Genomic DNA, 25,926 nt, shown 5'->3' on the forward strand with positions numbered 1-25,926 from the left:
GACCCATATTCAGAAATTAGTCTTGTAATAGTGGCCTTATGATGTTATACCACCTATAATCCTGTTTGTCATTGTCTTAAAACTAACCCATATGCAATATTTGTTTTTCTCGTTCTGACTTATTTTGTATGACAGACTCTAGGTCCATTCACGTTACTACAAATGACCCAATTTCATTTCTTTTTATGGCTAACATTCCATTGTATACATATACCACATCTTCTTTATCCATTCATCTGTCAGTAAACATCTAGGTAGCTTCTATGTCCTGGCTATTGTAAATAGTGCTGCGGTGATCATTGAGTTACATGTGTCTTTTTGAATTATGGTTTTCTCAGGATATATGCCCAGGACTGGGATTGCTAGGTCATATGGTAGTTCTAGAACCTCCAACCTGTTCTCCATAGTGGCTGTATCAATTTGCATTCCCACCAACAGTGCAAGAGGGTTCCCTTTTCTCCACACCCCCTCCAGCATTTATTGTTTGTAAAATTTCTCAGCTTTCTTGAGAGTGGCCATTTTAATTGGTGTGGGGTGATATGTCATTATAGTTTTGATTTGCATTTCTCTGATCATGAGTGATGTTGAGTGTATTTTCATTTGTTAGCTATCTGTATGTCTTCTTTGGGGAAATGTCTCCCTATATCTTCTGGCTATTTTTTGATTGGGTTTGTATTTTTTTGATATTGAGCTTCATGGGCTGCTTGTATATTTTGGAGATTCTTTTTCAGTTGCTCCATTTGCCAGTATTTTTTCCCATTCTGAGGGTTGTCTTTTCGTCTTTTTTTGGTTTACTAAATAGCATATATTAATGCATATGTATGGAATCGAGAAAATGGTACTGATGAAACCATTTGCAAGGCAGCAATAGAGATGCAGACATACAGAACGGACATGTGGAAGTGGGGAGGAAGAGGGTGGGATGTGTTGGGAGAGTAGCACTGACCTGTATACACCACAATGTGTAAAATCGATGGCCAATGGGAACCTCTGTATAGCACAGGGCATTCAGCTCCACACGGTGTGATGACCAAGAGTGGGGTGGGGGAGAGGGAGGGATGTTCAAGAGGGACGGGATATATGTATGCATATAGTAAATTCACTTTGTTGTACAACAGAAGATAACACAACCTTGTAAAGCAATTATACTCCAATTTTTTAAAAAGAATACATCTTAAATAAATAAAATTTAAAAAAAAAACTAGTCCATATATTACAAACTTGGAAAATGAAAGCAATACTAGAAAATGTATTCCTTTTTGTACCTTTAAGATGGTACAAATTGTGTGAACATAACTCTAATGCCGTACATTGGGCATTCTGCATTTGAAACAGAAGAGAGATACAACCATGAAATAATCCGTAATCAGAAGAATTCTGAAATGTCACTCTAACTTGACAGTTCTGCGCTGCTCAAGGTTTAAAATACACATGTTTAAAGAATTACACAGTATTTGCAGTGGAATATATTCTTGGGATGCCAGCCCACGGTTTGGTGTCATGGGTAAGACTGCTTGAAGCAATCTTTTTCAGTTCTGACAAATTCCCATGGACCAAGGATCACCAAAACCCAGAATTTGCCCCTAAGGGAAGTTAGGCTCATGCCCAGAGCACTGTATTACCAGGCTGCATGTAGCCCATCCCTTGCAAATTTTGAAGATTGGAAACAGGAAAGAATGCTCGTGTGCCTTTAAATTTTTTTTCTATTTTGGGAGGCATGAGGAGAATAATATACAGGAGGTCTGTGTTAACAGTTAAGGACTGAAAAGCCAAACCCTTACAGTATCCCTGGATGCACTTGTTCCCATGGAATCAACATTATTGATTATAGCCATGTCAGCATTTCTGGTGCCTTTAGACATAATTTACCATTCTTGTGAGATGCAATTGTTTCTTTAAACAACAGAATTTATCTTTCTATCCCCACACCTTTTGGTTTGCATGATACACCCTTCTCTGGGAGAGTTGCCTTGTTGTCATAGAAAGGACGAACTGCTCAGAGTTCACATTCCAACTCGCTGCCTGCTCCCTGACGTTAGATGAGGAGCAGGACTCAGAGTCCCGATTTCATTTGTCTACAGAACAGGTGCAGGGATTTGTCCTCGCAGGTTTTCATTGGGACTGAAACGAAGGAACGTATGTAGAGGCTCATAAACAATGTGTCCTTGTCAGCACCACCACCACTTCTGTCTCTCTCCTTCCCTTCTGACCTCACAATTCACTCTGGCCTTTTCCTGCTAAAAGACATAAGGTATATTTTTCAGAAGTATATTTATGGTCCCACGTTTTCCCACTGCCCTTGCAAAAGAACTGAAAAAAACTAGAAGAATAAATAAACAGAAGCATACAGAAAGAAAGCATAGACTCTGTAGGCCTTCTGTTGGTCTATTGCTTCTATATAGTGTTTTCATTGAGTGTCAGCATTAATATTCCAGTATTGTCAGGATGAATTCCAGCCTTCCCTTGGGTATTGCAGTGTTTCTTTCTAAATTGGTTTTAGAGTAATATATAATTTGCCTCCATAAGAGAATCTAAAACAGTGTTCTCTATTCAAACTAAAAATGATACCCGTGGGCCATCTGGCCCCTTGAGTTTTTCAGCTGGTGTATATGTGATGCCAGAATTCCGAGGCGAAATATAGGGGGAAAATAGTCAACTGTTTGGTTTTAAGACCAACACAATGTCCCTGATACATTTTGAAAACATGTGGAGAATTGCTTCACCTTTTATCTTTTCATCCAGATGTTTGATTTAATGTAGACATTCACTAGCTTAGGAGTCTGGTATCAGCTCCAAAGGATTTTCATCTTACGCCATGAATCCACCATTTTAATCCTCTCTAGGTGAACTTCAAAAATAGTCACAAAGGGCACCAGTCTTGACCTGGGCCTTTGAGCAATTTTGAGATGCCCCAAGCTTTGTTTGCAAACACACACACACACACAAAAAGCCTCTTTGAGCACGGATTTCATGTCTTTATGTAGGGCAGTTCAATATTCAGTCCATTCTTGAAGCGATAACATTCTTTTGATATGAATCAGTCCCCCAGGCTGCCCAAATGGCAAAATAATACCTCCAGTACACATTTCGTCTTTCAGCTGCTGTGTTTTGAGTATACATTTGCTTGCTTTTTATTGGTGTATAATTCCTTTACAGTGTTTTTCTGCTGTAGAACAGCATGAATCAGCTGTATGTATATATATCCCCTCCCTCTTAAGGCTCCCTCCCACCCCCACCCATCCCGCCCGTCTGGGTTACCACGGAGCCCCAGGCCCGGCCCCCTGCTCCACAGCCGCTTCCCCGGCCGTCTGTTTTACACACGCAGTGTACACGTGTCAGCGCAGCTCTCCCAGTTCAGCCCACCCTCTTACCCCCCACCACCCCCTGCCACAACATACACATTTGTAACTGCAGTTATTGCTACTTTCAGCTTGTAGATCTTTTATGAGTCACAGCAAGTTTTTCTGAATATCTCCTATTATCAAGAAAATTCAGTGATAGGAGACCTTCCAGCTTACAGAGAGTTGGATTTGAAATTCAGAACCTTTTTCGCATAGAAATCCTGTGGTCTTGGAAGGGAAGCTCAAGCCCCCCTACAAAAGCAAGCATGGGAATTTAACATAGTTCCTTTACTGAGGCACTGCAGAGCCCTCCGAAGGCTGAGACACCAGAGGGGGTGGAGTGCCTGTGTTTTTCCCAGGTCATTTGGCCATGGGAGCCTCCTGCCAGGAGAGCTCCTCACGGGCCTGGCGTTCTGCGGAACACACTTCAGAAAATGTTTCGCTTTATCTTCTCTAAGCTTGTTCTCATTCCTAAGAATCTGTTAGGTTGGTACAAAAGTAATTGCAGTTTTGGACCGCAATTTTTAAATTTCGTGCCATGAATTTTAAATCATCATAACTAGGCTCCAACACATCTTTATTAGTCAAAATAGGAACCATTACAATCAACACATTTTTGCCAAAAAGAAATGTTTGTTTATTCCTGTAGCATGCTTCAGGATTCCAAACTCTTGGAAAGCATTTTCTGCATCCTGCTGCTTGTGGAAGCATTTTCCCTGCAAAAAATTGTCAAGCTGCTTGAAGATGTGGAGGTCAGTTGATGAGAGGTCAGGTGAATATGGCAAATGAGGCAAAACTTTGTAGCCCAATTCATTCAACTTTTGAAGTGTTGGTTGTGCAACGTGCAATCGGGAGGCGTTATGGAGAAGACAACAGAACGGGCCTTTCTGTTGAGCAGTGCTGGCTGAGGCATTGCAGTTTTCAGTGTGTCTCATCAATTTGCTGAGCATACTTCTCAGATAAAATGGCTTCACCAGGATTCAGAAAGCTGCAGTGGATCAAATGGGCAGCAGAGCACCAGTGACCATGACCTTTTCTTGGTGCAAGTTTGGCTTTGGGAAGTGCTTTGGAGCCTCTTTTCAGTCCAACCACTGAGCTGGTCATCACTAGTTGTCTGGTCATTGCTGGTTGTCATATAAATTCACCTGTCACACATCACAATCTGAGAAATGGTTCATTGTTGTTGCATAGAATAAGAGGACACTTCAAAATGACAATTTTTAATTTTTAGTCAGCTGCGAGGCACCCGCGTAGTGAGCCTTTTCACCTTGCCAGCTTGCTTCAAATGCCAAACAACCATAGAAGGTCAACGTTGAGTTCTTGCGCAACTTTTCATGTAGTTGTAAGAGGATCAGCTTCAGTGATCTTCTCAGTTGGTCATTGTTAACTTCCGATGGTCAGCCACGGCACTGCTCATCTTCAAAGCTCTCATTTCCTTTGCAAAACTTCTTGAATAACCACTGCACTCTACATTCATTAGCAGTTTCTGGGCCAGATGCATTGTCGACGTGAGTTGTCTCTGCTGCTTTATGACCATTTTGAACTCGAATAAAAAATCGCTCAACTTTTCTTTTTGTCTAACATCATTTCTGTAGTCTAAAATAAACACCAAGTAATATGTCATTAGCCAAAAAACATAAAGCAAGAAATGCGCATTAAAATGATGTATGGCAGAACCACATTTATTTAAGAATGTATTCCAATTTCAAAGGACAAAGTTCAACAGTGGTAAAACTAAAATTACTTTTGCCCCAACCTAATACACTAAATTCAGCTTGTGATATTTTCAGTTTTAAATGACAGGCAGATGACAATTTAAAAAAGACTAGATCAGAAATGGAATTAGTGTTCCCAAGAAAAGCCAGTGCCTATTATACTTCATTGGGCTTCCCCGGTAGCTGAGATGGTAAAGAGTCTGCCTCCAACGCAGGAGACCTGGGTTGGGAAGATGCCCTGGAGGAGGGCATGGCAACCCATTCCAGTATTCTTGCACGGAGAATCCCCATGGACAGAGGAACCTGGTGGACTACAGTCCATGGGGTTGCAGAGTCAGACACAACCGAACGACTAAGCACACAGCATACACACACATTATACCTACCAGCAAACCCCAGACCTGCTCTGCATTCTAGACTCACTGTGGCGGCAGCTGATTCCTAGTCACCTCTCTAATGGGACATGCCTCACCCGCTTCTGAACAAGAGGCCGCCCAGCCCCCACCTTCCAGGCAGTGAAAACTTGGGGGAAGAGAATAGGCCTGGGTAGGGAAAAAAAAGTGTGTTATGAGTCTAGGAGTTTCCTGCAGTGCAGAAGACCCAGGTTCGATCCTTGGTTTGGGAAGATCCCCTGGAGAAGGAAATGGACACTCCAGTCTTCTTGCCTGGAGAATTCCATGGACCAGAGGAGCCTGGCGGGCTACAGTTCATGGGGTCACGAAGAGTTGGCCACGACTGAGTGGCTAACACTTTCATGAGTCTAAGAGTTGTGAGGCTTGAAACAACAAATTCAGTTTTTTTCTCCTCCACTCTTCCTTTTGAAAGACTTATTTATTTTAGGCTGTGCTGGTGTTCATCGCAGCGCATGGGCTTTCTCTAGTTGCAGTGAGTAGGGGCTGCTCTTCATTGTGGGGCGCTGGCTTCTCATTGCAGTGGCTTCTCTTGTTGCGGAGCACAGGCTTGAGGCGCAGGGGCTTCAATAGTTGTGGTTCTCGGGCTCCAGAGTGCTGGCTCAGTAGTTATGGCACATGGGCTTAGCTTCTCTTTGGAACGCGGAATCTTCCTGGACTGGGGATCAAACCCGAGTCTCCTGCATTGGCAGGTGGATTTTTAACCAGTGGACCACCAGAGAAACCCTTCTCCTCAACCCTTATCTCCAATGAGTGAAGGGGACTTTCATGCTGTTGGGCTGACAAGAGGGAGAATGGGTTGTCTCTGGGGCCACTAAATCCCAAGGCTGCAGTGATCATCCTTAAAAAGCCACCAAAAGAAACAGATAGATAGAATCAAGATCACTTGGAAACTATCGTCTTCTATATATTATTCACTCAGTCCAGACATCTAGGTCACAGAATGGAGACAGGTAGATCAGAAAGATTTTGATGCATTCTTTGTGAAACTGTCAGATTTATTTTAGAAATCTGGGAGGGATCTCATTCAATAGTTTTACAGTATGAAATGTTTATTTTGTTTAAATAGCATTAAAAGCAATGACCACCACTAAACTGTAGTTAATTCTCACCTCTATAAAGAACATGTTTGTGGTCTTTGGGATTTTTAACCATGCTCATTTTTCTCTTACATGCAACTCCCAATTTCTATAATCTTCAGTGTGTGAAGCTTAGACTAGTTCTGAAATATGTAGGGAAAGTCAAAGTCTTGATGCCCGTGGGTGGTGTGTGGGGGAGACGAGGATTCCTCTTTCCTGTGCTTTCTTGGTTGAATGTGGGCTGTGAAAGGATCCAAACTGAAAGAAGAGAGATGACAGAATGCAGGAAAATGTGGTCAGCAGGCTGGCGGACCGCATTCTATAGACCTCTTCCATCACTAAGTATCAGCAAACTTAAGTGCAGGGGAAGAAGAACACCAGAGTCAACCACACTGTGATCAGTTTAATGAAAGTGAGATTCCTGAGCCCTTTCTTTTTCTCCAGTTTAATTGAGATAGCTGAGCACCGAAAAATTGATGCTTTTGAACTATGGTGTTGGAGAAGACTCTTGAGAGTCCCTTGGACTGCAAGGAGATCCAACCAGTCCGTCCTAAAGGAGATCAGTCCTGGGTATTTTTGGAAGGACTGATGCTGAAGCTGAAACTCCAGTACTTTGGCCACCTCATGCGAAGAGTTGACTCATTGGAAAAGACCCTGATGCTGGGAGGAATTGAGGGCAGGAGGAGAAGGGGACGACAGAGGATGAGATGGCTGGATGGCATCACCGACACAATGGACATGGGTTTGGGTAGACTCCAGGAGTTGGTGATGGACAGGGAGGCCTGGCGTGCTGTGATTCATGGGGTCGCAATGCGTCGGACACAACTGAGCAACTGAACTGAACTGAATGGAGATACAGTTGGCATATAACACGGTATGAGTTTTAGGTGTACAACACAAGGATTTGATACATGTGCTACACAATAAGTTTAGTTAACAGCCATCACCTCACATCCTTACACAAGGGCTTTCGTGTGTATGTGTGATAAGAATCAGGATCTGCTCTGTCAGTATCTTTCAAATGTACAATATAGGCAAACCTCAAAGATACCGCAAGTTTGGTTTTCCAGATCACTGCAATGAATCAAGTATCACCATAAAGAAAGTCACATGAATTTTTTGATTCCCCAGTGCATATAAAAATTATGTGTACAGTGTCCTGTAGCCTGTTAAGTGTGCAATAGCATCATGTCTAAAAAGCAATGTGTGTGCATGCTAAGTCTCTTCAGTCATATCCAACTCTTCGTGACCCCATGGACTGTACCCACCAGGCTCCTCTGTCCATGGGATTCTCCAGGCAGGAATACTGGAGTGGCCGTGTAAGAAAATGTTGAAGTGCATGGAGCCCTTAAGATGGGACTGTAACACGTTCCCTGGCAAGTCTCCCACTTACAAAGGAGCAACCTACTCTTAAGTAGAAGCCTCTCCCTGGCACAGCCCCTAAAATTCACCAACAGGTCTGTGGCAGTAGAGATCCTGCTCCCAAGATCAGTGATTGAATAAAAATGGCAGCACTCCCAGCCTTACGGCCCTTACATACCACCACCTTACCCCAACCCCACCCTCTGCCACTGCCAAAAAACAGAAAATAGATTAAATTAATAGATTGCGTCTATCAGTACATCCTGTCCATTGGCATAAATCGTTGAGAATTAAGCAAACCAAAAAATATTAAGAAAATAAATCACTTTCTCTCTTATTCCTATTTGGGGGGGAGGGGACGCGGGATAAGGGGATGGCTCAGCTGGTAAAGAATCTGCCTGCAATGCAGGAGACCTGTGTTCGATCCCTGGGTCAGGAAGATCCCCTGGAGAGGGGAATGGCAACCAACCCCCTCCGGTATTCTTGCCTGGAGAATCCCATGGACAGAGGAGCCTGGTGGGCTACAGTCCACAGGGTCACAAAGGGTTGGACACAACTGAGTGACTAACACTTTCACTTTCAAGGGGCTGGATGGTATCAGAACCTTAAATCAATCCCAATTTATGTTACATTAGAAAGAAAGTAGACATTCTGATTTTTTTTCTCACAGATTGTTTTACAGTATTCATACATGTATTCGTTATACCTCCTCCTGTGTACCTGAAAATCAGATGTCATGTCTAGGGTTGAGGTCTTTAGAACCAGTCTGGCATTTTTATTTATTTATTTATTTTTAACTGGAGGATAACTGCTTTCCAGTCTTGTGTTGGTTTCTGCCATCCGTCAGCATGAATCAGCCACAGGCATGCCTGTGTTCCCTCCCTCCTGAGCCCCCCTCCCACCTCCTGCCGCGCCCCGCCTCTGTAGACTGTTGAAGACACCAAGCTGAGCGCCCTGCACTACACACACTTCCCCTTAGCTAAGCAATTTCCATGTGGTGATGTATGTATTTCAGTGCTACGCTGTCAAATTGTGACCCCCTCCTGCCCCCGCTGTGTCCATGAATCTGTTCTCCATGTCTGAGTCTCTGTTCCTGCCCTGCAGATACGATCATCAGTACCGTTTTCTAAATTCCATGTATCTGTGTTAATATATGATACTTGTTTTTCTCTTTCTGACTGACTTCACTCTGTACAACAGGCTCTAGGTTCATCCACCTCCCTGGAACTGACTCATCTTTATTTGTTTTTATGGCTGAGTAATATTCTATTATATGTCTGTACCACAACTTTCATTCATCTGTCAAGGATCTAGATCGCTTCCCTGTCCTGGATATTGTAAATAGTGCTGCAATGAACATTGGGGTACATGTGTCTTTTTCAATTACGATTTTCTCAGGATATATGCCCAGTAGTGGGATTGCTGGGTCATATGGCAGTTTTATTCCTAATTTTTAAATAAATCTCCATATTGTTCTCCATAGTGGCTGTATCAGTTTACATTCCCACCAATAGTGCAGGAGGGTTCCCTTTCCTCCATATCCTCTCCAGGATTTACTGTTTGTAGCTTTGATGATGGCCTTTCTGGCCGGTGTGAGGTGATAGCTCATTGTAGTTTTGATTTCTTATTGTTGTTCAGTCACTAAGTCATGTTTGACTCTGCAACCCCATGGACTACAGCACACCAGGTTGCCCTATCCTTCATCATCTCCCAGAGTTTGCTCAAACTCATGTCCATTGAGTCAGTGATGCCATCCAACCATCTCATCCTCTGTCACCCCCTTCTCCTCCTGCCCTCAATCTTTCCCAGCATCATGGTCTTTTCTAATGTCAGCTCTTTGCATCAAGTGGCCAAAGTATTGGAGCTTCAACATCAGTCCTTCCAGTGAATATTCAGGTTGATTTCCTTTAGGATTGATTGTTTTGATCTCTTTGCTGTCCAAGGGACTCTCAAGAGTCTTCTCTAGCACCACAGTTCAAAAGCATCAATTCTTTGATTTGCATTTCTCTAATAATAAGTGATGTTGAGCATTTTTTCATGTGTTTATTAGCCATCTGTATGTCTTTGGAAAAATATCTGTTTAGGTCTTCTGCCCTTTTTTTTGATTGAGTTGTTTGTTTTTCTGATATTGAACTGCATGAGCTGCTTATATACTTTAGAGATTAATCCTTTGTCAGTTGATTCATTTGCAATTATTTTCTCCCAGTCTGAGGGTTGTCTTTTTATCTTGTTTGTGGTTTCCTTTGCTGTATGAAAGGTTTTAAGTTTAATTAGGTCCCATTTATTTATTTTTGTTTTTATTTCCATTACTCTAGGAGATGGGTCGTAGAGGATCTTGCTGTGATTTATGTCAAAGAGTGTTCTGCCTATTTTTTCCTCTGGAAGTTTTATAGTCTCTGGTCTTACATTTAGGTCATTAATCCATTTTGAGTTTATCTTTGTGTATGGTGTTAGTGTTCTAATTTCATTATTTTACACATAGCTCTCCAGCTTTCCCAGCACTACTTATTGAAGAGATTATCTTTTCTCCATTGTGTATTCTTGCCTTCTTTGTCAAAGATAAGGTGCCCATGGGTGTGTGGGTTATCTTTGGGCTTTCTGTCTTGTTCCATTGGTCTATATTTCTGTTTTTGTGCCAACATGATGTGATCTTGATGACTGTAACTGTAGGATAGTCTGAAGTCAGGAGGGTTGATTCCTCCAGCTCCATTCTGCTTTCTCAAGATTGCCTTTCAGACTCTGTGGGAGAAGGCGAGGGTGGGATGTTTAGAGAGAACAGCATCGAAACATGTATATTATCAAGGGTGAAACAGATCACCAGCCCAGGTTGGATGCATGAGACAAGTGCTCAGGGTTAGTGCACTGGGAAGACCCAGAGGAATCGGGTGGAGAGGGAGGTGGGAGGGGGAATCGGGATGGGGAACACATGTAAATCCATGGCTGATTCATGTCAATGTATGGCAAAAACCACTACAATATTGTAAACTAATTAGCCTCCAACTAATAAAAATAAATGGGGGGAAAAAAAAGATTGCTTTTGCTATTTGGGGTCTTTTGTGTTTCCATACGAATTGTGAAATTTTTTGTTCTAGTTCTGTGAAAAATGCCATTAGGTAATTTGATAGGGATTGCATTGAATCTGTAGACTGCTTTGGGTAGTATGATCACGTTCACAATATTGACAGAATCAGCCTGGTTTCAAATCCCAGGTCTGCACTTCTTAGGTTCATCGTTTGGGCAAGAATGCCTCTTAGCTGTTTCCTCATCTGTAGACTAGAGATAACAGCAGCCTGCTCCTGGGGTTACTGTGAGGATTCAGTGAGATGACACAGGTCCACGTCTGCTCAGGGACACATGGCACATGGCGTTCAGTCCATCTGAGCGGCCGGGGCGGGCAGGGAGGTGCAGCTGCAGTTATGGTGGTGCTTGTGGTCTTTCTTACCAGACCCTGTGTGAGGCTTTGGTTTATAACATATATTTGCTGCCGCAGTGTCCTACACCTGAGGGGAAAATCCAAGCCTGTATAAAACACATTTCTGTCCTGCCAGTTCAAGCGCAAGTTGGAAAAGAATTTCCAGACAAAGCATTTCAGAAGGGAGTGAGTTTATTAAGAGCAGGGAGCAGAGGTAATACAGGCGCTGCAAATGCAGTGGGCTGACCTCCTGACACCCAGAGAGAGCCGGTAGGATGCTGCTAGGATAGCGGGCGGGCTCAAGGGAGAGCAGAGGCTTTCTGTGGGTTAATAGTCAACTTTTATAGCTTCAAGACAAAGGAAATTCCTGCTGGAAGGATGGTGTTAGGTGATTGGTTTGGGTGCTATAGGCTAAGTACGGGGGTAGGCATTTTTGTCTCATTTAGGGTCAGGAAGCTTGCTGGTGATGATCAGGGTGGACGGGAGCGTTTGGCGACGGTTACGAAGGGGCTCAGTCAGCTTCAGAGGTGGCCTTGGTTCTGGATTCTGTGTCTCTGGCCTTGGTACAAAGCCTCGCACTTGTGGCCTTGGGATAGGACCCCACAATTTCTACATTTATAGAGTGCCTACCCTGAATTGGACACAACTGAGCGACTGAACTAACTACCCTGAGTCAGTTACATGGCCCTGCTCCCTAAGATCTCAGAGTTTCAAAAGGGTTCAGTCCACAGTCATGTCTGACTCTTTGTGACCCCATGGACTGCAGCATGCCAGGCATCCCTGTCCATCACCAACCCCCAGAGCTTGCTTAAACTCATGTCCATCAAGTCGGTGATGCCATCTAACCATCTCATCCTCTGTCGTCCCCTTCTCCTGCCTTCAATCTTTCCCAGCATCAAGGTCTTTTCCAATGAGTCAGTTCTTCGCATCAGGTGGCCAAAGGACTGGAGCTTCAGTATCAGTTCTTCCAATAAATATTCAGGACTGATTTCCTTTAGGATGGACTGGTTGGGTCTCCTTGCAGTTCTAGGGACTCTCAAGAGTCTCCTCCAACACCACAGTTCAAAAACATCAATTCTTTGATGCTCAGCTTTATTTATGGTTCAACTCTCACATCCATACATGACTATTGGAAAAACCATAGCTTTGACTAGATGGACCTTTATCCATAAAGCAATGGCTCTGCTTTTTAATATGCTGTCTAGGTTTGTTACAGCTTTTCTTCCAAGGAGTCTTTTAATTTCATGGCTGCAGTCACCATCTGCAGTGATTTTGGAGCGCAAGAAAATAAAGTCTCACTGTTTCCATTGTTTCCCCATCTATTTGCCATGAAGTGATAGGACCAGATGCCATGATCTTCAATTTTTGAATGTTGAGGTTTTTTTAAATTTATTTATTTATTTTAATTGGAAACTAATTACTTTACAATATTGTGGAGGTTTTTGCCATACATTGACATGACTCAGCCATGGGTGTATATGTGTTTTCTGAATGTTGAGTTTTAAGCCAAGTTTTTCACTCTCTTTCACTTTCATCCAGAGGCTCTTTAGTTCCTGTGCTCTCTGCCATAAGGGTGGTGTTATCTGCATATCTGAGGTTATTGATATTTCTCCCTGAAATCTTGATTCCAGCTTGTGCTTTATTCTGTCTGGCATTTCGTATATAAGTTAAAGAAGCAGGGTGAAAACATACAGCCTTGACATACTCCTTTCCCAATTTGGAACCAGTGTGTTGTTTCATGTCCAGTTCTTAACTGTTGCTTCTTGACCTGCAAACAGATTTCTCGAAAGGGACCTAGTAGATTATTATTGTTGTTTAGTCACCAAGTCATGTCCGACTCTTTGAGAGCCCATGGACTCTCATGCCAGACCTCCCTACCTCTTACCAGCTCCCAGAGTTTGCCCAAGTTTATGTCTGTTGAATCAGTGATGCAATCCAACCATCTCATCTTCTTTCACCCTCTTCTGCCTTCAATCTTTCCCAGCATCGGGGTCTTTTCCAATGTGTCAGCTGTTCTCATCAGGTGGCCAAAGTATTGGAGCTTCAGCTTCAGCATCTGTCCTTTCAATGAATATTCAGGACTGATTTCTTTTAGAATTGACTGGTTTGATCTCCTTCCTGTCCAAGGGACTCTCAGGAGTCCTCTCCAGAACCACAGTTCAAAAGCATCAATTCTTCAGCACTCTACATTCTTTGTGGTCCAGCTCTCACATCCATACATGATTACTGGAAAGAATATAGCCTTTGACTAAATGGCCCTTTGTTGGCAAAATGATGCCTTTGCTTTGTAACACACTGTCTAGATTTATCATAGCTTTCCTGCCAAGAAGCAACCATCAACCATCTTCTAATTTCATGGCTGCAGTCACTGTCCACAGTGATTTTAGAGCCCAAGAGAGGAAATCTGTCACTGCTTCCACCTTTTCCCCTTCCATTTACCATGAAGTGATGGGACCAGAAGCCATGAGCTTATAGTTTTTTCAATGTTGAGTTTTAGACGTAACAGACAGTTGCAGTCAAATCCTGACCATGTGGCTGTGCCAGCCCCCAGCAGGGCAGGAGCACCCAGAGCAGGGGATCAAGTTTGAATGTTGAGTTTGTATGAAAACACGTGGTCCTCCTGGAGATGCAACAGTGCATTAATGCACTTTGGAAAGATGAGGTCAGGCATTAGACGGGCATCTGCCATAAGCAATGAAAAACTCATTTTTATCAACTGACTTGTCCCTTTGAGAAAGATTTTCAAAAGGGTTAAAATTTGGTAAGTGCCCCTTTTCAGAGGCATCACGAGTTGGTGAAGGGTTTACAGTAGCTTCTATTCAGAGCTTTTATTTTTGAAGAGTAGGGAGAAGTTGAAATCTAGCAAACCTCCCTCCTGCACACCCTTTCCCCAAATCTCTGCTGAGTGACATGACAGAGATGGGTCAGGCTCCCCTTCTGCCCAGGCAGGCCAGCCCCTCTGGCGAAGGAGTGAGAGGCCTGCCGTCCAGCCTCCGTGGGCTGCGGTTCCGTGTGAACCGGTGACCACAGGACGTGCATGCTGCAGGGAACCTGGGCCTTGATGAGAAAGCAAGTCCTGACTTACGGAGCTGGGGCCCAACCTCCTTTCTCAGTCTTTCACTGAGCTGCTGACCCTCATGGACTCGGGGCGAGGCATGACTCTAAACCTTAGTAGATGTAGCGGAACGCTCTGCTACCTTTAAAAATCTGGTTCTTGAAGACCATTTATTGGCATGCAAAAATCATTCATGATTTAATGTTGCATGAAAAAGCAACTCGTGAAACTGCACATAAAGTATCATTCTAATTTTGTTTTTATAAATATTCATATAGCTTATAAAAGTAATCATGGATATATACAAATATAAAATAAACCAAAATATAGCAGTGGCTGTATCCCAGCAGTAGAATTTTTTAATTTCTTTATGTATTTTCAAAACTTCTGCATAGACCCCTGTTACATGTAGAGAGAAATATTAATTTCATGACTTTTAGTTAGTTGGAATTAACCCTAAAGAGGTTCTCTGTGTTTTATCCAATTGCCATGTCAGCCCTGGACTAGACAGGCATCTTAGCGGGATGCCTAATATTTAATTTCTAAATGCTGAAGACCTGTGATTAAGCAGTGTTTATTTCTATAAATGTGTGTGTGCTAAGTTGCTTCAGTGGTGTCTGACTCTCTGCAACTCTATGGACTATAGCCCACCAGGCTCCTCTGTCCATGGGATTCTCCAGGCAAGAATACTGGAGTGGGTTGCCATGCCCTCCTCCAGGGGATCTTCCTGACAGGTCTCCTGCACTGGCAGGCAGGTTCTTTACCACTAGCGCCACCTGGGAAGTCCATTCTGTAAATATAATCTGTCGAGATGAAATTGCTGACTTTACTTGAGAGACTTAACTAGGTAGAGGTAAGGAGATATCAATGAATTCTGTGAACATGCCCAGAATATTTTCAGTTATTTTTGCCTCAAGACGTGGGTGAAGCAAGTTGTAGATGAAGCCTACCCTGGTTCTTAAAAAAAACAAGACACACAAGCAAAATACAGCTAAAGGAGAAGTATGGCTTCTTTATGGAGATCTTGCACAGACACATATTGTAAAACACTTGCCTTTGTCTTTTGGCCCAAAGGGCATCACCTGCATTGGTTCAGCATTTGTTCACCCAGGTCTGCCTGTGGGAAAGAAGACAGAACTGGCTCTGGCCACCCTGTTACTTTTATCTTACCCTTGGGGGCAAATCCCCTTATCTTAGGAACCTTCTGGGCAGCTTGAGCACCTGCTATGTCCTGAGCCCTAGAGATGGAGTCAAATGAGAGCAGAGCCCTCAAGGAACTCAGCTGGCCGGGGGAGTTGGACCTATAAAAAGAAAATCCTAGTAAATGCCACACGATCAGTTGGCACGTGCCCAGGGCACTTTGGAGGCACCTGTCTCAGGCCTGGGGCGCTGGGGAGGGTGATTCAGGGCAGGCTCCCAGAAGATATAATGGCCCAGGTGATTCCTCAAGGATGAGCAGTAAACTCCCCAGGCAAAGGGAGAGGTAAGAGAAGGGCACATGGCCAGAATAAAAGCCATCTGATACCAGACAGAAACCGCAGCCATTTAGGGTGTTTTGGGGTGATTGTTGCCGTGGTGAAAGCCGGGCCCCTGGGCATTGCATCTTTGTGCACCGGCTGGTGGATTAATGAGACTTGCAGTCCAGCCTTTGGTAAAATGCTGTTGTTTAAACCTGGGATCAACTGTACATACATCTCTAAACTGAATCCGTCATTGGTTGGGTAAAGACAGCAGCTTCTAATCAGAGGCTCCTGGAGCTCCCAGGCGGAGAAGGAGCTGAAGGTCACCAGGACCAGACCCCGTGCTTACTGCCTTCCCCTCAGCAGCAGTGACGGTGCAGAGGCAGGCAGCCCCGGGCACACACTGCCCAGGCAGGTGATACAGGCAGAGGCTCCTCTTGACGCCCCGAGTTTCCTGGCCCCACCCGGGGCTTCCTTGCACAGAGCCCTCTTTTCCTCACATGTCGTTTGCACCCTCTTCAAGTGGGGACGGCCTCTGCTGACCTCAGCAATTGCCTCTGCTGGCTCCTGGGAGCCAAATCCTCAGGTCCTGTAGCTTTCTGAGACTATGGACTACAATGATTAGTTCTTTCCATTTTCGTCACTAAAATGCAGTGGGAATTTTCAGTGCTAATGGGAAAGTGCCCGTGGACAGATCAGAATGGCCCACTTGTACACAGCAGCCTCCCAGCCTGAGCCAGCAGAGCCCTGTCCCTTTATGGTGTCCCCTCTGCTCTCAGCACACTTCCTTTTCTGTCACTTTCACCAGATGATGTGGGAACTCATGTCTGATGTACCTTGTTAGTCACTTTTCAGTAAAGAGTTAAACAAAATAAGCTCTTGAGTAAATGTTTAAGTGAACAAACAGCCAGCATTTATACTATGTCTCCTTTCATATAGGACTTAAGGCAGTGTACACGAATGTACATCTGAATGATACATCTGAAAATAGATAACACATGGATCTGAAGTAGGGGAAATACACACTAAAAGGAAGATCAAGACCCAGGGGAAACTTTTAGCATCAGCATAACAGACCGCAGAATTCTACGTAGTCTCTAGAAATGAGCCAGAGATTTGGCTCTGAGCTTCCTGGAAGTCAAGGTAAATAGGAAAACACAATCATCATGTGCTTGATATTTCTTTGTTGACTATACCTCGTCCTCTCAGAAGACAAAGCTTCAGTGAGACTGACGTCTGAAAGAACTTTCACTGAAGCATTGTTGATTTGCAGTTCCAGCTGTCCAGCAAAGTGATTCAGGTATACACACCAAACTCGCGTCTCCTGCAGTAGCAGGCGGATTCTTTGCTGCAAGTGCCAGCTGGGTAGCCCAGACACACACACACACACACGTATATATCCTTTTTTAGATTCTTTTCCATTATAAATTATTATAAGATATTCCATATAGTTCCCTGCACTATATAGTATAGGCCCTTGTTATTTATTTTATAGATAGTCGTATGTATCTGTTAATCCCAAATTACTAATTTATTCCCTCTGGTCCCCGTTTGGCAACCATGTTTGTTTTCTATGTTTGTGAGTCTGGTTCTGTTTTGTAAACAAGTTCTTTGGATCATTTTGTTAGAGTTGACATATAAGTGATAACATATGATAGTTGTCTGTCTTTGTCCGACTTCACTTAGTATGATCATCTCCAGGTCCATCCATCTTGCTGAAAATGGCATTATTTCATTCTTTTTTATGGCTAAGAGTCCTGTGAGTGTCTGTGTGTGAGCGCCACATCTTCATTCATTCATCAGTGGACATTTAGGTTGCTTCCATGTCTTGGCTACTGTCATAGCACTGCTTTGAACATTGGGGTGCGTGTATCTGCAAATTAAGAGTTCCTGTCTTTTCTGGATATATGCCCAAGAATGGGATTGCTGGATCATCTGGTGCTTCTATTTTTAGGGTGTTTTTTTTTTAAGGAACCTCCATACGGTTCTTCATAGCAGCAGCACCAATTTACATTTCCACTAACAGTGTGGAAGGGTTCCTTTTATTCCACACCCTCTCCAGCATTTATTATTTGTGGACTTTTTGATGATGGCCATTCTGACCAGTGTGAGGTGCTACATCATTGTAGTTTAGATTTGCATTTCTCTGTTAGCAATGCTGAGCATCTTTTAATCATCAATCTTTGAATGACCATTTGTATATCATCTTTGGAGAAATGTCTATTTAAGTCTTCTGCCCATTTTTTGATTGGGTTCTTTATATGTGTATTTTGGAAATTAATGCCTTGTTGGTTGCATCATTCACAAATATTTTCTCCCATTCTGTAGGTTGTCTTTTAGTCTTGTTTATGGTTTCCTTTGCTATGCAAAGGCTTTTAAGTTTAATTAGGTTCGATTTATTTTTGCTTTTGTTTCCATTACTCTAGGAGATGAATACAAAAAATATATGTTGCTATAATTCATGTCAAAAAGTTTTCTGCCTATATTTTTCCTCTAGGACTTTTATAGTATCTAGGAGTTTAGAGTATACTAGTCTTACATTTAGGTCTTTAGTCCATTTTTATATGGTGTTAGAGAATGTTTTAATTTCATGTTTTTATATGTAGCTGCCCAGTTTTCCCAGCACTGCTTATTGAAAAGACTGTCCTTTCTCCATTTTGTGTTCTGTTGTGGATTAGTTGCCCACAGTGTGTGGGTTTGTTTCTGTCCTCTGACACTCTAACGTCTGTCTTTGCACCAGCACCGCGCTGTTCTGATTGGTGTAGTTTTGTCACACAGTCAGAAACCAGGGCGCCGGATCCCTCTAGCTCTGTGCTTCTCTCTCACAGTTGTTCTGGCTGTGTGGGGTGTTCTGTGTTTCCATGCAAATTTAAATTTTTCCCAGTTCTGTGAAAAATGCCATTGGTAATTTGATAGGTATTGCATAGAATCTATAGATTGCTTTGGGGGAGGTATGGTCATTTTACCAATATTGATTCTTCCAATCCAAGACCATGGTGTATCTTTCCATCTGTGTCATCTTTCATTTCCTTCATCAGCATCCTATAGTTTTCAGAGTACAGCTGTTTTGCCTCCTTAGGTTTATTCCTAGGTATTTTATTCTTTTTGATGTGATGGTGAAAGAACTTTTCTTCCTGGGTCTCCAAGAGGGGATATTGTGTGATGGTGTCTTCACCAACATTCATATGCCAAATCTCCAAAACATAAGACAGTTCTTCAGAGGGTCCCTCAGTGCAAGTGGAGGCAGAACACCAGCGGATTTATGAAAACAATATGGCAGGGCAGCCTGGTGGCACAAGACAGTCTTATCTAAAGTCAGAAATGGGCTTGAATCCTGGCTCTTGCCCTTACTAGCCGTGTGAACTTGGCGAAGTTAATCTCACTAATCCTGAATTTCTCACACATAAAATGGAGATAAGTCCTCCTCTACACGGTGGTTGTGAGGGTTAGATAATCCACATCAGGCATTTAGCTCATCTCTGGGATGTACTTGGCAAAGTCTTGTGATAGTTGTTACTACTGCTTTATCATCTATATGAGAGGAGAGGAAGTAGAATGTGGTTCAAGTTCACAGGTGGTCAAATTTGGTGCAGGGATCAAAACTAGCACAGCTACAAAAGTGGATTGACTATGTGTTCATAAGTTAATGTCCACATAGAACATTTTCCAGCTAGGTTTGATAGAAATTGAACAGAAGAGTTGACTTTTTGCTCTGGACTTGGAGTCGAGGTATTGGGGTTTCAGGTTAAAGGAAGAACTGAATATTCTAAAATTCAGCTGAGCAGATGCTAGAATTTACATCCAATAGAAAACTGAAGAGCTTAAATGAGACTTTTGACCAAATAGATGGCCAGCACCACTGGTTCATGGGGGTGAGTCACGGAAACACCAAAAAACAGGGTCTGGATTTTGCCTGGAGAAGTTCCCAGCCCTCTCTGCCAAAGAACAAAGAGGCAGGTGATAGATATGAGCTAGATTTTCTCTTATTTTTAATTCTCAAATGCAAAAGCTTATTATTTTATGATTGTAAAATTATTCATTTTCATTTGAATGAAGTTCAAAACATACAAAGAAGTATAAAAAAAACTGTCCTTAGCACTCAGTGATCTCAACACTCAATAACCATTTAATAACATTTTAATATATATCCATTTTCTATGCACATAGATACCATCTATGTTTCTATGTATACATAATTTTTACTGAGTCTTTTAATCAGTCTTTTAAACGTGTCTGTTTTCATCTTAAATGGCTGCCTAGTAGCCCCTGTGTAGATCTATGTAGTATATTTAATCAACTCCCTATTAAGGACATTTTTAACACTGTGATGAATATTCTTGCAAATATGCCATTGAACCCTTGAGCCCAAAAGCTCTTCAAACCAGGAGTTTCCAACACAGAAAAATCCTAGTGATGTGCCAATTAATATAAATTATTTACCTGGGTGGCCAGAATTTTCCCTAGGGGACAGGCTACCTATAGTCTCTGCAGCAGTTATTCTGACACCAGATTGATGAGAGCACCAGATGAGATGCAGGAGGACGATGAGGGGCACCTCTCTGTCTGTATCCTGAGCCCCCTCTCCCTGGCATCATTTAGGGGGCAATTCCTGGACACCTGTTAGAGGCCTGGCACCAAGGACTCAGCCCTCGACATAAGGAAGTAGCTTGGTAAATATCCATGGTGATTGACGTTCAACTGCCAGCCCTGGCTGCCTTAAGAAGCTCATGGTAAATACAGGCTGGCCTGCAGACCTCTCTAGTTTCCACAGAATAACAAGTTTGCATCCTTGGATTATACCTAAAATCTATCCTTAAAATATGGTGGTCCTCTCATGTAATCCACAGATCAAAATCCTAGGGGTGGCAGAGGGGAAGGCCTTTGGAGATTGTAATGTGCCCCCTGGGACAGGTGTCCCCATTGAATTGAGATTCCCTGCCTTCACCCCAAAGACACTCCATTGGAGAGGAAAAGTTGGCTTTCATCCCTTATATCATCCCTCACCATGCAAGGGGCAGGGCCACCAGCTGAGAATCCCTGTGTTAACAGTTCCTGTGAAGTTGTAGAGAACATCCTCTGCCTAGAGAACACCTCCTGCCTGACAGAGACATGCTCCAAGCATGGGACCCTCACCAGCCAAGATCCATCTGTCACCCAGGAGCTTCTGTATTTAACGTTAATATTTCTTCTTTTTCAGGAGTTTGAAGAGGTCTTCTATTTTTTTATTGAAGTATAGTTAATTTATAATGTTGTGTTAGTTTCTGGTGTACAACAAAGCAATTCAGTTATAGATACATTTTTTTCATTATAGTTTATTATAAGATATTGAATATAGTTCCCTGTGCTATACAGCAGGTCCTTGTTGCTCATCTATTTTATATGTAGTAGTGTGACTCTGTTCATCCCAAATTCTTAATTTATTCCTCCCCCACTTTTCCCTTTCACTGACCATAAGTCTGTTTTCTAGGTCTGGGAGTCTGTCTCCGTTTGTAGATAAGTTCATTTGTATCATACTTTAGACTCCCCCATATAAGTGATATCATACGGTATTTGTCTTTCTCTGACTTATTTTCGTAGTATGATCATCTCTATCACATTGCTGCAAGTGGAATTATTTCATTCTTTGTATGGCTGTGTAGTATTCCATTGTGTGTATGTGTGTGTATATATATACACACACACTACATCTTAGAACCCAGGTCTCCTGCATTGCAGGTGATTCTTTACTGTCTGAGCCACCAGAGAAGCCATCTATATCTATCCATCCATCTATATATATACAGAGAGAGAGAGGCATACTACATCTTTATCCATTCATCTGTTGATAGACATTTAGGTTGTCTCCATGTCTTGGCTATCGTAAATAGTGCTGCTATGAACATTGGGTGCATGTTATCTTTTCAAATTACAGTTTTCTCTGGATATATGCCCAGCAGTGAGATTGCTGGATCATATAGTAACCCTATTTTTAGTTTTTTAAGGAACCACCACTGTTTTCCATAGTACCCACCAACAGTATAGAAGGTTCCCTTCCCCCACACCCTCTGCTGCATTTATTCTTTGTAGACTTTGAATGATGGCCATTCTGACCACTGTGAGGTAGTACCTCATTGTATGTAGCTTTAATTTGCATTTCTCTGATAATTAGCAATGTTGAACATCTTTCCATGTGCCTAATGGCCATCTGTATGTATTCTTTAATGTCTATTTAGGTATGCAGAAGTCTTCTATTTAGAGAGGAAGTGAAAGTGTTAGTTGCTCAGTTATGTCTGACTCTTTGTGACCCCATGGACTGTAGCCTACCAGGCTCCTCTGTCCGTGGAATTCTCCAGGCAAGCATATTGGAGTGGGTTGCAATTTCCCTCTCCACGGGATCTTCGCAAACCCAGGTGTCCCACATTGCAGACAGATTCTTTACCATCTGAGCCAATCTTAAGTCTAATTCTAAGGTACAGTGGTCAAGAGCACAGCCTCTTGGGACAACTGGATTTAGAGCCCAGCTCAGCCAGGTGCTGTCTTCATGAACAAGTTATTTAACCTTCCTGAGCTTAATTCTCTGACATGCAAAACAGAGATGATAGTGGCCCCACAGCTGTTTAATGTAACTTCCACAGGGTTGCTGTTAGGATTAAATGAGACAGTCCATGTGCAACATGGCACACAATGAATAATAGTTAGCTGATATTGTCATTAGGGTAAATGTGATTATGAATGATTCTCAAAGTAATCCAGTAAGGTGCATACATCATGTGTTACTATAAAATCCAGTAAGGTGCATACATCATGTGTTACTATAAATATGTGTTACTATTTTGAAAGAAGAAAACAGGCTCAGAGCATACTCTTCCCAGTAGTCACCCCCTGAAGACACATACAGTGACTCCGGCTTCCTTCTTTCATTGCGGTCTATGTAAGGTAGACAGTACTCAAAGTCAGTTGCTGTAATAAGTGTGATCTCAAAAAAGAGTCACGCTGGAAAGGCCAAGGCAGGTATTTTCCAGTAAGCTAGGAGCCAGGGTCAGAGACAACCTGGTTACAGCATTTGAGGGATGGGAGGTAGTGAATGTAAAACTAAATGAGTTTGGATTTATGCCCAAGCGAAGTAGCAACCAGAGATGAAAGTGTGGTTGTCAAGTCTGTGGTTTGGGCCAGCATGTGAAGGGACACCCAGGTGCTTACTGTGACCCAACGGATCACAAGCATCAGCTAGCTTTCCCAAGGTCAGGGCTGGGGTAGAGGCTCCTACCTCCTGTGACTGTGTACTGTTATTTTTTAAATTTTACTGAAGTATAATTGATTTACAGTGTTGCATTAATTTCTGCTGTACAACAAAGTGATTCAGTTTATATTCTTTTTCATATTCTTTTGCATTATGGTTTATCACAAGATATTAAATACAGTTTCCTGTGCTATCCAATGCATGCTTAGTCGCTCAGTCCTGTCTGACTCTTTGCGACCCCCTGGACTGCAACTCGCCAGGCTCCTCTGTCCATGGGGATTCTCCAAGCAAGGATACTGGAGTGGGTTGCCATGCCCTCCGCCAGGGGTTCTTCCTAACCCAGGGATCAAGCCCAGGTCTCCTACATTGCAGGTGGATTCTTTACCAGCTGAGCTACAAGCTGCTGCTGCTGCAAAGTCACTAAAGTCGTGGCCGACTCTGTGTGACCCCATAGACGGCAGCCCACCAGGCTCCTCCATCCATGGGATTTTTCAGGGAAGAGTACTGGAGTGGGGTGCCATTTCTTTCTCCGCTGAGCTACAAGGGAAGCCCACAAATACTGAAGTGGTTAGCCCATCCCTTCTCCAGGGAATGTTCGACCCAGGAATCAAACCAGGGTCTCCTGCATTGCAGGCAGATTCTTGGCCAGCCGAGCTACCAGGGAAGTCCGTGCTATACAGTAGGGCCTTGTTTATCCATTCTCTCCATAAGAGTGTGCATCTGATAACCCCAAACTCCCCATCCTTCCCTCCCCTATCCTCCTCCTCCTTGGCAACTACAAGTCTGTTTTCTCTGTGAGTCTGTTTCATAGATATGTCCACTTGTGTCATATTTTAGATTCCACATATAAATATTTTTCTTTCTGGCTTCCTTCACTTAGTATGATAATCTCTAGGTTCATTCATTTTGCTGCAAATGGCATTATTTCATTCTTTTTATGGCTGAGTAGTATTCCATTGTATATATGTACAGTATCTTCTTTATATATTATCTGTCAGTGGACATTTAGGTTATTTTCATGTCTTGGCTATTGTGAATAGTGCTATTATGAACACAGGGGTGCATGTATCTTTCTGAATTATGTATTTGTCTGGATATCTGCACAAGAGTGGTGTTGCTGGGTCATACAGTTCTATTGGTAGTTTTCTCAGTAACTTCCATACTGTTTTCCATAGTGGCTGTTCCAATTCACATTCCTACCAACAGCCATAGGAGGGTTCTCTTTTCTCCACACCTTCTCTAGCATTTATTTGTAGACTTTTTAATGATAGCCATTCTGATTTGTGTGAGGTGGTACCCCACTGTAGTTTTGATTTGCATTTATTTAATAATTGGCAGTGTTAAGCATCTTTCATATGCCTATTGGCCGTTGTCTTTGAGGAAATGTCCTTTTAGGTGTTCTGCTTACTTTTTGATTGGGCTTTTTTTTTTTTTTTTTTCCATTATTGAGTTGTATAAGATGTTTTTATATTTTGGAAGTCAAGTTGTATGGGCCACATCATTTTGCAAATATTTTATCCTGGTCTGTATGTTGTCTTTTCATTTCGTTTATGGTTTCCTTTGCTCTGAAAAGCTTAGAAGTTCGATTAGGTCCCGTTTGTTTATCTTTGCTCTTATTTGTATTGTCTTGAGAGACTGACCTAAGAAAACATTGATATGATTTGTGTCAGATAATGTTTTGCCTGTGTTTTCTTCTAGGAGTTTTATGGTGTCATGTCCTATATTTTACTTCTTTAAGCCATTTTGAGTTTATTTCTGTGTATGATGTGAGAGTGTGTTCTGACTTCAGTGATTTGCATGCTGCTGTCCAACTTTTCCAACATTGCTTGCTGAAGGTATTGTCTTTTCTCCATTGTATGTTCTTGATTCTTTTGCTGTAGATTAACTGACTATAAGTATATGGGTTTATTTCTGGACTCTGTTCTGTCCATTGATCCATATGTCTGTTTTTGTGCCAATACCACACTTTTGATTACTGTAGCTTTGTAGTATTGCCTGAAGACTGGGAGAATTATGTTTCCTGCTTTGGCAGTCTTGAGTCTTTTATGGTTCCATATAAATTTGAGGATTATTCTAGTTTCGTGAAAAATGTCACAGGCAATTTGATAAGGATCACTTTAAATCTGTATATTGCTTTGGATAGTATGGCCATTTTAACAGTATTAAATCTTCCAGTCCAAGAGCATGGGATATCTTTCCATGTCTTTGAATAGTCTTTGATTTCCTTTATTAACATTTTGTAGTTCTCAGCATGTAAGTCTTTCACCTTTTTGGTGAGGTTTATTACTAAATATTTTTTGATGTAATTTTGAGATAGTTTATATTCCCTTTCTTATATGTCATTGTTAGTGTAAAGAAATGCAACCCATTTCTGTATGTTACTCTTAACATCCTGCTACCTTGCTGAATTTATCAGTTCTATACCCACTTCCATAAGAGTTTTTATCATAAGTGGATGTTGTTGAATTTTATCAAATGCTGTTTCTGTATCTGTTGAGATGACCGTGTGGTTTTTGTCTTTGTTGATGTGTATCACGTTGATTAATTTGTGTATGTTGAACTTCCCAAGTGACTGACCCCGCAGTGAGTCCAACCTGGTCATGGTGCATGGACTTTGTTTTGTTGGAGTTGGCTTGCTAATTATGACTGTTCATCCCCGCTTGCAGCTTGATCCCCTCTTCCTGCCACCTGAATGAGGTCTAGCTAGCCTTCCTTAGCATTGCATGGTATTCCAGTTATCTATTGCTGTTTATTTAGCAAACCACGCCCAAAACTTACTGCTGTAAAACAACATCCATTTTATCATGCTTACAATTCTGAGAGTCAGGAATCTGAGCAGAGCAGAGCACTTCTCTTCTGCTCCATGATATCTG

At 42.4% G+C, this 25,926-nt stretch overlaps 2 protein-coding genes across 18 annotated transcripts in view; one reads left to right on the plus strand and one right to left on the minus strand.

Moving 5' to 3' along the window:
* The window catches only part of ANKS1B (ankyrin repeat and sterile alpha motif domain containing 1B), a 1,085,637-nt gene that overhangs the window by 1,052,422 nt on the left and 7,289 nt on the right, over positions 1-25,926 (plus strand). The window lies entirely within an intron of this gene.
* LOC133044016 (uncharacterized) overlaps positions 3,571-25,926 on the minus strand; it is a 38,886-nt gene continuing 16,530 nt past the window's right edge. For all 3 annotated transcript variants that reach the window (XM_061125583.1, XM_061125582.1, XM_061125581.1), the window contains one exon: positions 3,571-4,937. In XM_061125583.1, coding sequence (XP_060981566.1) covers positions 4,711-4,937 — 227 coding nt within the window. In that variant the 3' untranslated portion in view covers positions 3,571-4,710. The remainder of the gene's footprint in view (positions 4,938-25,926) is intronic.

Source organism: Dama dama, chromosome 22 (assembly GCF_033118175.1).
Source record: "Dama dama isolate Ldn47 chromosome 22, ASM3311817v1, whole genome shotgun sequence".
NCBI classification, from domain to species: Eukaryota; Metazoa; Chordata; class Mammalia; order Artiodactyla; family Cervidae; genus Dama; species Dama dama.